This window comes from Ruditapes philippinarum, unplaced genomic scaffold (genome assembly GCF_026571515.1).
Source record: "Ruditapes philippinarum isolate M1 unplaced genomic scaffold, ASM2657151v2 ctg2356_1_1_1_1, whole genome shotgun sequence".
NCBI lineage: Eukaryota > Metazoa > Mollusca > Bivalvia > Venerida > Veneridae > Ruditapes > Ruditapes philippinarum.
Window position 1 is genome coordinate 61,632 of NW_026858859.1, and position 13,556 is coordinate 75,187.

General features: G+C 32.5%; 1 protein-coding gene across 1 annotated transcript in view; it reads right to left on the reverse strand.

Moving 5' to 3' along the window:
• Positions 1 to 13,556, reverse strand: part of LOC132754506 (coiled-coil domain-containing protein 191-like) — a 44,992-nt gene that overhangs the window by 1,608 nt on the left and 29,828 nt on the right. The window contains exons 13-18 of the mRNA XM_060745146.1: positions 12,892 to 12,986; positions 12,442 to 12,524; positions 7,451 to 7,552; positions 5,371 to 5,549; positions 4,847 to 4,964; positions 1,944 to 2,098 (exon numbers count right to left, since the gene is read on the reverse strand). Coding sequence (XP_060601129.1) covers positions 1,944 to 2,098; positions 4,847 to 4,964; positions 5,371 to 5,549; positions 7,451 to 7,552; positions 12,442 to 12,524; positions 12,892 to 12,986 — 732 coding nt within the window. The remainder of the gene's footprint in view (positions 1 to 1,943; positions 2,099 to 4,846; positions 4,965 to 5,370; positions 5,550 to 7,450; positions 7,553 to 12,441; positions 12,525 to 12,891; positions 12,987 to 13,556) is intronic.

Below are 13,556 nucleotides of genomic sequence, written 5' to 3' on the forward strand. Positions count from 1 at the left end.
TCATATAAGTATATGTAAACTAAGTGACCCCTAGGATGGGGCTAATCTCTACCCCAAGCTTATGCTTACATAACTTTTATAAAGATCCACTAAGCATTGCTACATAGCAAATATTCAAAGCTCTGGGTAATGTAGTTTCAAACAAAAAGTGTTTTGAACATTTTAAATATCAGTTTGTTGAAGTCCACAAGGCAACACCACATGCCAAATGTAAGGTCTGGGCATTTTAGTTTCTCACAATAAGATTTAAATGTGTTTCGTTAAATAAGTCTATATTACCTGATGGACCCCTGGGCGGGGCCAATATGAACCATAAGGACATTTATATCAGATTTGTTGAGGTCAACTAGGTAATGCTACATGCCAAATATATTACCTCAGGGCATTGTAGTTTAAAACAAAAAGACTCTATGTGATTTCCTATAAAAGTCTATACACATTAAACCCCCTAGGTGGGACCAATATTGACCCAAGGGGCATGATAAATATCTGACTGTAGAGGTCTACAAGGCAATACTACATGCAAAATATCATATGGACAAAAATGTGACCTATGTGAGCTTGACTTTGGTAGCAGGGACCTGGATTATGTGCACAATAAGCCTCATTTGTGCCAAGTTACATTAAAATCACCCGATGAATGTAGAAGTTTGCCTGCCAACAAGCAATGACCTCTCAGTGTTACCTTAATCTTAAACCTAGAGATCTGGTTCATACACATGACACTGCTTATTATAGTGGTGAACATTTTTATGAAGTTTCATTAGAATCCAACCATGCGTAAAGGAGAAATGCTCTGGACAAAATTTCTATATTTTATCATCTTTAGTGACCTTGACTTTCCATATATAAACCTAAATTACATGTTTCACACCAGGAGTTATGGTAATGATCATTTGTGTTTAAATCCCTCAATAAATGATTACAAAATGGTCTGAATACACATTTTCATATCATTATCTGAACTTTGACCCCAATGTGTGACCTTGACCACAAGGACCTAAATTTGTACGCAACACTTCACCTCACAATGGTAAACATTTGTGCCAAGTTATATAGAAATCCCTCTAAAAATGTAAAGTTTTGCTCAAAACAAAAGTTTTTTAATGACCTTAATGACCTCTAAGTGTAACCTTGACCTTTGACCTAGTTCATGAGTATGACACTGCTTCTTATAAAGATTAACATTTGTATGAAGTTTCATTAGAATTCCTCCATATGTGTATGAGATATGCTCTGGACAAAATCTCTATATTTTATTATCTTTAGTGACCTTGACCATCATCTTTAGTGACCTTGACCTTGCATATATTAACCTTAATCACGTTTCACACCGGGAGTTATGATAATGATCATTTGTGTTTAAATCCTCAATAAATGATTACTAAATGGTTGGAATACACATTTTTATATTTTTATCTGAACTTTGTTCTGAACTATGTGTGATCTTGACTGCAAGGACCTAAATTTTGCAGGGGACACTAAGCCTCACAATGGTGAAAATTTGTGCCAAGTAATATTGAAATCCCTCCATGCATGTAGAAGTTTTGCTCCTGACAAGCGTTTTTCAATGACCTCTTAAGTGTGACCTTTGACTAAGAGACCTGGTTCATGTGCACGACACAGCATCTCATAGTGGTGAACATTTTTATGAAGTTTCATTAAAATTCCTCAATGCATGCAAGAGATATGCTCCGGAAAAAAATTGGATGCTGCCCCCCAAGCAGCCCGCCAGGGGGAAACTATAATACAACCTGTTTTTCAAACGACGTATAATAAAAAAATAAATAACTAGAAGTTCAAGTTTATTTTTGATGGCGATTTAAAATATTTCTACTTCTATAGTACAGGAAATTTAATATCTAATCTTCTAATATATTATTATACACTTTGATTAAGTAAGTGTTAAGTACTGAAGTATATATTATAAAGCAAATTATCACCTCCTAAAATGTTCCCTGGCTCTCCTTTCTTTCTCCCAGGATGCAACTTTTTCTTCATTTGCATAATCCCGCCATGCTTGGAAAATCTTATGTTTTGTATTCATTTCATAATGCATTTTAGCCTTGTGTTCTTCTATTATCATGTGATGTTTATACTGTAATATAACATCTTTTAATTATAATTTTGTGATCATTGGTAACAAGTTAACTAGTTTTTAAAAATACTGCAGTAAAAGTTAAAAGAAAGACTTCATCTTAGGTGTACTTAAAGATATACTTATCAAGAAGGTTACTAGTATTATAGTAAACTTTAAGGAAACAAAAAATCCTTACATGTATATACAAAACATTTCACCGGGAAAGAATCATTTCATTAAAAACTAGAAATGTGTCCATAGGACACGGATGCCCCCACACGCCACTGTTCTGTCAATCTTATGACTCTAGGTCAAATATTTTTTGGACTACATGTGCCACAAGTTGAAAACTAAAAATCAACAAAGGGCCATAATTCTGTTAAATTTGGTCGCAGCAAAAAGTCCTTCCTTTACTTCCATCTACACATCAAGGTTGTTAATCCCTGGAAGTTTAAGCAAAATCTGCAATCCGGTTTAAGAGGAGTTGCATTCACAAAATTTCTACATAGTAAATAATGAAAAAATCAAAAAAGGGCGATAATTCTGTTAAATTTGGTTGCAGCAAAAATTCCTTTCTTTACTACCATCTACACATTAAGGTTGTTCATCCCTGGTAGTTTAAGCAAAATCTGCCATCCGGTTTAAGAGGAGTTGCATTCACAAAATTTCTACATAGTATATAGTGAAAAAATCAACAAAGGGCCATAATTCTGTAAGATTTGGTCGCAGCGAAAATTCCTTCCTTTACTACCATCTACACCTGAAGGTTGTTCATCCCTGTAAGTTTAAGCAAAATCTGCCATCCGGTTTAAGAGGAGTTGCTTTCACAAAATTTCTACATAGTATCTAGTGAAAAAATCAACAAAGGGCCATAATTCTGTTAAATTTGGTTGCAGCAAAAATTCCTTCCTTTACTACCATCTACACATTAAGGTTGTTCATCCCTGTAAGTTTAAGCAAAATCTGCCATCCGGTTTAAGAGGAGTTGCGTTCACAAAATTTCTACATAGTATCTAGTGAAAAAATCAACAAAGGGCCATAATTCTGTTAAATTTGGTCACAGCAAAAATTCCTTCCTTTACTACCATCTTCACATTAAGGTTGTTCATCCCTGTAAGTTTAAGCAAAATCTGCCATCCGGTTTAAGAGGAGTTGCGTTCACAAGATTTCGGGACGTACGGACGGACTGACGGACGGACGGACAAGTGCAACGCTATATGCTCCCACATTGTGGGGGCATAAAAAGTGTATTCACACTTGGTTTGAGTAAACTCAGTGAAATTGTATGTGCACAATGACAGAACTTTTGCAACACAAAAAAGTCATTTACTTTAAGATCACTTTAGCATGATCATTTTGGAGCATTTCATGACACGGGACAGAAACTAACTTTAAAAGCACTTTTAAAGGGAATCCACTTAGCTTTAATGACATGATGGGACTGGAAATTTTTTTCCCATAATTTGTAGAACTTGTGTGCAAATTTTCCCCCCAATTTACCAGAATAACCATTTTTAAAGTAAAAGACCCCAAAATTAAGTGTCTTAAAAAATTGTTCATTCTCATTTTTTATCAATTCAGATTTCTCATTTAAGTGCTTCACTTGATCTGTGTAAGAATTAAAAACTTTATGTTTTGAGACTTCTTGATCTCAGTGGAGCTCCTGAAATATTACATTACAGTTATAGGAAAACTTTAAGAGATTATAGTGAAACATGTATGCCCAACTACTATATTCCACACTTTTTAAGTTAATATTTTTTTGCAGTGAATGTTTATAACCAGTAAAAAGTCACATGTTCCAAAGCCTCTAACATTTGAAACTTCAACCAATAAGATTATCATTATTGAATAACTTATACCTATGCTTGACTGATACATATTTCAAAGGTAAAATTTTCCTTTAAATTAATTTATTTTTTCTCATTAAAGGCCCATTATGCCTCAGAAATGCCATCATTTTTATTAAGCACACACTTTTTTGTATTTGGTTCTAAAAATTTACTCATTTGTCAGATAGTTGCTTCTTTTACTCTGTTGGCAATTGGTATAAATATTTTGTATGGAAGTCAAAATACTACTTTGTTTACATTTTGCTACATTTATGACACATGACTTCACATTCAGCATTACTTTCTTCAGTTGTTAGACATCTAGTATGCTCTAAATCCATTATCAAATAATTATTTAACAAATACTTGACATTTCAAGAGAATTGAAAAATATGGTTTTCTAAGGCAAAATGTGCCTTTAAAAATGAAGGTTTTATGATTCTACATTGATAAACATTAACTGTTTATTTGTGATAGTTAATTTTTTTTTTAGTATTGACAAACATTCCTACCGAATCTACGGACTGTAAGCCATAGTATTCTTTAGTTTTTGATTAGACAAACTACTTGTTGCCAACATCACAGTGACCTTGACCTTTCACCAACTGACCTCAAAATCAGTAAGGGTTATCTATTAGTCATGATCAACTTCCACAACAGATCTTAGGATTGTAGGCCAAAGCTTCTCAAGTTATTGATAGGACAAGATTTTTGTGCAGTGACTGATTATAGACCTACTAATGTCAAATTCAATAAGATCATTTACCAGTCAAGATTAACCTTTCCACTAAAAATAAGTGTAGCCTAAGGAATTCTTGAGTTTTTGCTTGGAAATATGCTACTGTATGGAGATACTATTGACAACATTCAAAGTAATATACATGTACCACCACACCTCAAAAAACATTTAATGATAAATGTAATATAAACCTACCAATTTCCAGTTCTGAAAGCAATGTTTGACAGCGAGGTAGTTGGACATTTTTTCTGCCAGCAATCCTTTCTCCTTCCACTCTTCTTGTACATAATGATGCCATCCTAACAATACCTTCCTGATAGAAAATCATGCAATTATTTCATTAAATTGTAATTCATTTATCATCCAAATCAGCATAAAATATGTTCAAATGATTACTTCCCAACTTAAATGAAGGCAAATAGATGTTCAAAGTAGCAACATTTTCTTAGTCTATTGGATTTTTTATAAGTGTCACTTAAATAAAACTTTAGTGCTTTCAAACAAGTGCAACTTATACTTTATCTCATTTTTGTTTGTTTTAGGCAATTAAATTCCATCTTAAACAGATAATATAAATCATTTAACATCCAACAATCAAACTTAGTTAAATTTTAGCGTTCATTCTCAATATACCCGGTATTATTTAAATGTTGTATCCAGTAAGTAAGTTTTCAGATTTTAAATTCACTGATAAATACATGTGCTGAATTTAAATTTACCTTTGTAAAGATTTTTCAAAATGTTGTTTAGCTTTTTCTTCTTGTTGTCTTGCCATTGCTACAAGTTTTTTCATAGGTATGATACCTCTGTATTTTAGTAAGGATTTCTCAAAGTGTTTGTTGGCCATTTCAGTCTGTTGTCGTAATTTTTCTTCCAGTAACAATCTCTCAACCTCTCTCTAAAATAAATATAACTTAACTTTACAATATCTAATTGGTGTATATTCAAACAAGAGTGTCATTATGGTCCTGGATCACACTTCTATTATACATTGCGAAAAAAAAGATCACAATTATTCATTGCAAAAGTCAGTAATTAGGTTACATCAGGTTGTCCTTTAAACCTCACAATTATTAAAACATTTGTCTGCTAAGAAATACTACATCAAAGCACTGGGCATTATCATTTCACACAAGTAAATCTATCTAAAGTAAGTGACACCAAGGTTGCATCTTCTTTGAGTTTATGAAAAGTTTGTTAAGGATCTCAAAGCAATACTTCACACCATTCTAAGCTCTGAGCACAAGAAGACTTAAATTTGTTTTCTTTACAAGTCAACATAAATCAAGTAACGTGGGGGGTCAATTTTGACACCAGGAGAATAACTAAATTATTTTAGAAGAGGACTATAAAGTGATACTACATGCCAATTTTCATGCTCTGTGTATTTGAATTTTAGTAAGAGTAAGATTTTTAAGTCATGCTTATTATGTAAGTCTACGAGGCTCAAGGGTGCGGCCATTTTGACCTGAGTAGACTTTTTTAAAGAATCACTAAGCTATGTTGTATACAATATAACCATGCTCTTGTCTTTTCTGACAGTTATTGAAAGGAAGATATAAATGTGTTTTCTAATAAAACTTGTACCCATGCACATACATATAGATCAAGTGAAACTCTTAAAATGAAAAAATCTGCAAAGGTTAATGGTAAAATACATAAAGAATTAAGTTGAATGTCCATTTTCTGTGTGCGATTCTTGACCTGATTTCAGTGAAGAGTTGCAACACTTCTTTTTTGGGTCATTTTATGCAATTTTTATGATTATTCTGGAAAAACGGTGTGAGGGAATGATCTGAAAATTTGCACACACATGGTCCAAACATACATTAAATGGTACACAAATAAATTTTGTCATCTTAAAAAAAATTCAGTGGAGTCCCCTTAAACCATTCATGAAAATCACCATGCATTCCAGTGTTCAATCTAGAGCGCGCCATTGACCCCCTGAAAAGACCGCCGGCGCAAAACAAATTCAAATGTGGGCCCGATGGGCGCACTTATAAAAAATGCCCTAAATGACATTAGAATGCTTTCTTTAACCTGATTAAGTATATAAAAAAAGTTTCTTGTGAATAATATTAATAAATACTGAATTCAAAACTGAATTGTATAGAAAACCAAGAGCATGTTGGAAAGATAGTTACCGCACTCGGTAACCCTTTTAAAACCTTGATTGCTACGCTCTCTAGGCCGGGGTCTGTAAATACTATGTAGACTTGTTCTTCGTACCGTAACTATTACTTACTTTTGAGTCACAGTTTTTATAAACAAAACAAATCGTCCCAGATAATCCAATAGGTGCGTGTAGTTATAGTTTTTTCACGGTCAAAACAAATAAATATGTCATAACTTTCCGGAGAGAAAAAAAACACTATACATTTGTGAAAAGTGCGAGTTAATTATAGAGAAGTGTGCATAAATTATTACGAACACGCCCTCATCCAACTATATATGGTACGTGAACAAGTAACTTAAAAGATACAATGACTTATTTGAATTTGATGTTCTTTTAAGTGTGGGCCCCCTTTTTTCTCAAATGACCCCTTTTTGAAAAGTTTATGGGCCCAAAGGGCCCCCTGGGAATTTGTTCTAGATTGAACACTGCATTCAATTTTTGTTCAAAAACTTTTGTTGTTCATATCTAAAAGTATCGGGTTATTTTTATCATACAAACCAACTTACAAAGCTTGAATGATTATTTTTCTACTATTTTCACTCAGTACAAGTTAATTATAAGAATACATGTTTTTGCAACTTTTAAATTAGACTAGAAGGAGCTTTAAACAAACAAATTACCTGTTTTTCAAGTCTTTTTCTTTCTTTATAAGCTAACGCTTTAGTCTTTTTTTCTTCTTCTTCTTCCAGTCTCCTTGCTTCTGCTTCAGCTTCAAGTTGAAACTAATAACAAATAAGTATAATACTATCATATTATTTTAGTGTTTACAACATAATGCAAAAAATTTGGAACATCCTGTTTCTCATTATGTTTATCTAAACAAGATATGTTTGTAAAACATGTATGCCCCCTATCGGCAGCCAATTAGTCATGTTATCAGGTTATTATGACTGACTTTGGACCTAGTGACCAAAAAATCAATAAGGGTTAATTACTGGTCATGATTAGTGACAATATAGTCAATAGGTAATTGTGACCGCAAAGGTTGTGTGCAGCAATTTTATGACAAAGTTATTTCAAATCTTACCAAATAATATATGCATAGATTTCATGAATCATGTAGACCAAAAGGATTTTTAGTTTAATAAAAAAATATCAACCAAGGCAATTTGAGTTGTTGAGTTATTGGTCAGAAACCGTTTTTACCTACAAGGTCAATGTGACCTTGACCTTTGACCCTTTGACCCCAAAATCAATAGGGGTCATATACTGGTCATGACCAATCACCATACCAAGTTTGAAGTTCCTAGGCCTAAGCGTTCTTAAGTTATTGATCGGAAACCGTTTTTACCTACAAGGTCAATGTGACCTTGACCTTTGACCCCTTGACCCCAAAATCAATAGGGGTCATCTACTGGTCATGACCAATCACCATACCAAGTTTGAAGTTCCTAGGCCTAAGGGTTTGTTAGTTATCACCCGGAAACCATTTGGTCCACGGACCGACAAATGCAAAGCAATTTTCCCCCCTCTTCTTTGAAGAGGGGGCATAAATATATTGAAAAACAAATCAAAGTCTTGCAACATATAGTATAGTCTGATTTTATTAACCTGTCAATTTTGAATAAATTATAGCACTTATTTAAATATTCGATTCCACTTCGGTTCTGTTCGTATAGTTTACGAGAATTAATATGGATATATATATATCACTAATGTTTGGAAAATTCACACTAGCGTAATGTATATGTTCTCATCACATCTGAAATAGCACAGTCGAGTAAGTGATTACCTCATATATGAGAGGTCAGTGGTTCGATCCCTACTTTTGGCATTGTTTTTTTAGACCTTTTAATTCTTTAATTTTAAGTATATTTCAATAAAAATGGCCAAGTGCTTGCAAAGTTGTCTACACGGATATAAAACAATTTAGAAACACTGATTTGTCTTTTTGTATTGTATTTTACTGCACTGAAATGACATTTATTGATTTTAATCCGATTGAATTTTAAATATTAATTCTTAAACTATGTTATTTAAAAAAGGAATAGTCTTTACCAAAATAAGAGCAAAACATATTATGAAACCAAAAAGACAACATAAAACACCATAGCTTCAATAATGTTGAAAATAGTTATAAATAAGAAAAGTATAGATATGGACATACGCGGTCTCAATCTTACGAAGATTAATATATTGTGTGCTTTGACCGTATAATCAGTATGCAATAGACAGGTTAATAAAATCAAACAATACAGGATACATTTTCCAGTAATGTATTTGCACATTGCTGTTACCGAAGTATGACCCAATAGTCTCTGTGTTGCAGGACAAACACCCTCAACCTTCACTGTGTTTCTTAAATAAATACAAACTGTATAATACGAGTTATTTTGATTTTCAAAGCTTGTAATTCTAGTAATGCTGTTTATATCCTAGCTTAATAGATTAGATAATTAATTGAAAAAGGATATAATATCAACAAGGAAGCAAAGTCTAGAAATAAACATGAAAACCTGCATTTTCCCCCAGTGAAATTAAAACATTAATACTGCTCAGAATAACTACTATAAACACATATAAACCAGGGTAACATTCACTTAGCTGAAACTATGGTAACAAGCAATTATCATAGTATTGCAAGCAATCCATAAGTCTCCTACCGGATAGAACCCCATCAGCATTCTGAAGGGCCATTGGCCATTCACTAATGTGTAAATTTTTCTCTATTTTAAGTAAATTTGTTGGAAATGTTCTTTAAAAGTGATCACAGGAAAAAGTTTTTATGAACAGACAGACAGACGGACTGAAGGACACTCTAAAGTTAATATTTGAAACATCCCTGTTACCAAAATATAACATTTTAAAAAGCAAAATTCTTAAAGAGGAGATAACTCTGGAATTAAAGATGCAATTTCATAAAAAGTTTCAGCTCTTTTTGACTAATCACAAATATTGTTATATTTGCAATGTTTTAAGCCTATTTGTTGCCAAGGCAACCAATATTTTTTTCAAAATAGGAAGAACAGATAAGACATGCATAATCTCAAGACTGTCATCTACCCATATGTCAAGTTTCATAAAAATATTTCCAGTACTTTTAAAAAATTGTAAAATTTGCCATATTTTCAGTCTATGTGTTACCATAGCAACCAGAATTTTCAACATAGGAAGAAAAGAAAAAGACGTGTATAATCTCCAGACTGCCATCTACACATATTACAAGTTTCATAAAAATATTTCTATTACTTTTTGCGTTAACACTGGATCAAGTTTATGTGTAAAAATTGCCATATTTTCAGTCTATTTGTTGCCATAGCAACCAGAATTTTCAACATAGGAAGAAAAGAAAAAGACATTCATAATCTCCATACTGCCATCTATCCATATATCAAGTTTCATAAAAATATTTCCAGTACTTTTTGCGTTATCACTGGATCCAGTTTATGTGTAAAATTTGCCATATTTTCAGCCTATTTGTTGCCATAGCAACCAGAAATTTCAACATAGGAAGAAAAGAAAAAGACGTGCATAATCTCCATACTGCCATCTATCCATATATCAAGTTTCATAAAAATATTTTCAGTACTTTTCAAGTTATCGCGGGATCCAGTTTTGTGGACGGACGGACTGACGGACAGACGGACGTCCGTTCTCACAGGACAGTAATTATGTGGCTACTCTATTGTTCTCTCTATTGTTCTTTTTAGCCACGCAAAAGAAAATAGCCACATAAAAGCATAACGGAATGAATGACATCAAAGAGAAAGAACAGTTACCTATTGTCCCTCAAGCCACATTATTACTCTCCTGTGAGAACGGACTGACAGACGGACGGACAGAGGGTAAACCTAAAGTCCCCTCCGGTAAACCGGTAGGGGACTAATAAGAGATTTAGTTCTCTAATTTTGTTTTGTTATCCTTAATATGATGTAACAAACACGGTTTCATTTCGCATACATGTTTTACTGTTTTAATTATGTATTAGGTATGTTTTAACATGTAACTGGGTAAAATTAGATAAATGTTGATACAATCAAAAACATAGCATAGATGTCTCTCCATTATTATAAACAGTTAAAAAGCAGTCACCTTTTATAATGTGATTCTGTCTGTTAGTCACATTGAGAGAAAGAAATTCATATACATGTATATCAACACCCTTTATAATATGACCAGTTTGACACTGTCAGCAGACCAACAAATTACACCAAAAGAGGACAGAATTTAATGATAACTAAAAACTAGAACTCTTGTGGAGGACCTTTGACTTGCATCAAAGTCATGGTTACTATGAAGAGTGGTAACGGGAATAAACATTTAACAAAATTTTTTCATATTCTCAAATGAGTTTTTCAAAAAAGCATCCATAAATGAATGACAAAGATGTGACCAGACACAACCATCAATGTATAATTGTATTATGTTATATTGACATTCAAGTATAAACCTTCAACTTTCAAAACTGTCAACCTGGCATTTGGGCTTATGATAAGTTTTCCCAATGTGCAACAGATGTATGCCTGGTTACTCTTCAAAATTATTTCATAGATTACAGAATTGATGGCTTGATATAACCATAGATGTACTTATGAAACTATAAACCTTAGAAGTAACTAGCTTGAACCTTCGATCTTTAAGCTACACACTCATCACAAAATTATTTTAATAACAATATATTTAAGCCAATTATCTGTCATTGAATGACAAAAATACATGGACTGGACATGACTATCATATCATGACTTTTGACATTCAAGTATGAACTTGACTCTTTGGCTGCTGAGCTAAATTCTGTTCATTACATATTATTTTAATAAGCAGCATATCTATGCATAATTATTTCAAAATCCCTCTATGAATGTCAAAGATATGCACAAAAGACGTCAATCTATTCACAATCATCACATTTGACATACAAGTGTGAACTTGACCTTTGAAATGGAGACCTGGCTCATATGTACATCACATCATCATCATGTTTTACACATTTATGCCTATTTTTTTTTTAAATCCATCTAGGAATGAAAGAATTGTTGACCGAACACAACGAACCATTAATGCACTTATATGAAAAAATTCATATCATGACTTTGGAACTTGACCTTTAAGGTAGGGACCTGATTCATGCCTGCAACACATCCTCATTAAGTACAACATGATTATGCATAACAATTTTCAAAACTATCAAGGAATGGCAAATTGTTGACTAGGCATGAATATCAGTGTACTTTTATAAAAAATTCCTATCATGACTTTTGATCTACAAGTGTGACCTTGACCTATAAAAAAATATGACCAATGTTAAAGTTTTCAGACAACAACAGCATTGACAACATCAACATAACTGTGGCAAGAGCTCAAATTTTTCTTCTTTGTTAAAAATAAATATTTTTTTAACAGAAAACATCCATATTGAGCGATATTTTATTGTAATATATAACGATAATAGTGTTAACCTGGGTATAGTGGTTATCTCTCAATAGCCATCAATTTAGTTTATTCCCCTTGCTGACCACCATAGGCAATTCTTCAAATTGTAAATAAATGTTCAGATATACAAAGAGTTTTTTTATGGCTTAATTTCATATAAAACATGAGATAAACAAGGGTATTTCTCCCCTTGATAAAGCTTAGAAGAATTAAGTATACAACCATCAGACATACATACCAGTCTTTCTTCCTCAGCTTTCCTTCTTTTTTCTTCTCTCTCTTTCTTTAATCTGGTCCGCTCTGCTGCCCGATCATCCATATCTACAGAAATAACATAGTCACAATGTTTTAACACAATACCATCATTCAGCATATTATCATATCATACTATCAAACATGTAATTAAACTTCCAGTGAATAAAAATTTAATCCAAATAGAGTGAAGTTTATTAAAATTTTTGATAAATGTTAATGATAATTTACTCTCATCAAGCAGGCAAGCTAAACACTAAAAGTCTGAAAGTTATGGGAAAGTTTCAATTAAATGAATGGTAGCCTAGTTGTCAAGGTGTCTGCCCACAAATCTTGGTTTGAAACCTAATCACTGTATCGCTTCAATATAAAATGTAAACACACCCCCTTGCAGTTTTTGACATATCAAAATTATTTAAACAATTAAAAAATATACTTTTAAGAACTTGAAGATACTTGGATTTTTCTGAGGCTGTGCTTGTAAAGGAAGATGGACGGGAAACATCTGTGCGTGCTGTTGATGCTGCAGATCTGTAAATATATACATTATACACAATTTGACTGATCACAGAATATTTTGGCTAAATATGAGAACATTTCAAATCTTCTCATTACAGCAAAAAAAAGTACCATGTGACATTTCAATATATTTTAAATATATGCACAATATAAACATTGAATTTCAACATAAAGCAATTGAATACAATACAATGAATAAATAATTTCACAAAATTTCCCTCCTATACATTCTCAAACATTCTAAGTTATGGCTGACATTTTTGCATCACTGATATTTTTGCATCACAAATTTTTTGCAAAAATGGACCTTTTGCTCAAGGAAATACATGTACATGTATTTGCAAAAGTATGATTCTTGAAATGCTTCGATAATTTGCATGTTTGTGATATCAGCTTTAGTTTGAATATTGATCCAGAAAATCTAATACAACAAATATATAACTTCTGTTATGTTTAACATGCTTGACAGTGTTTGAAATAACAGACATAATACATATTAAAAACTAGAAAAGTGTCATAATGTCACGAATACCCCCGCATGCAGCCAATATTTCAAATGTTATAATAATAAGATCCAAATTT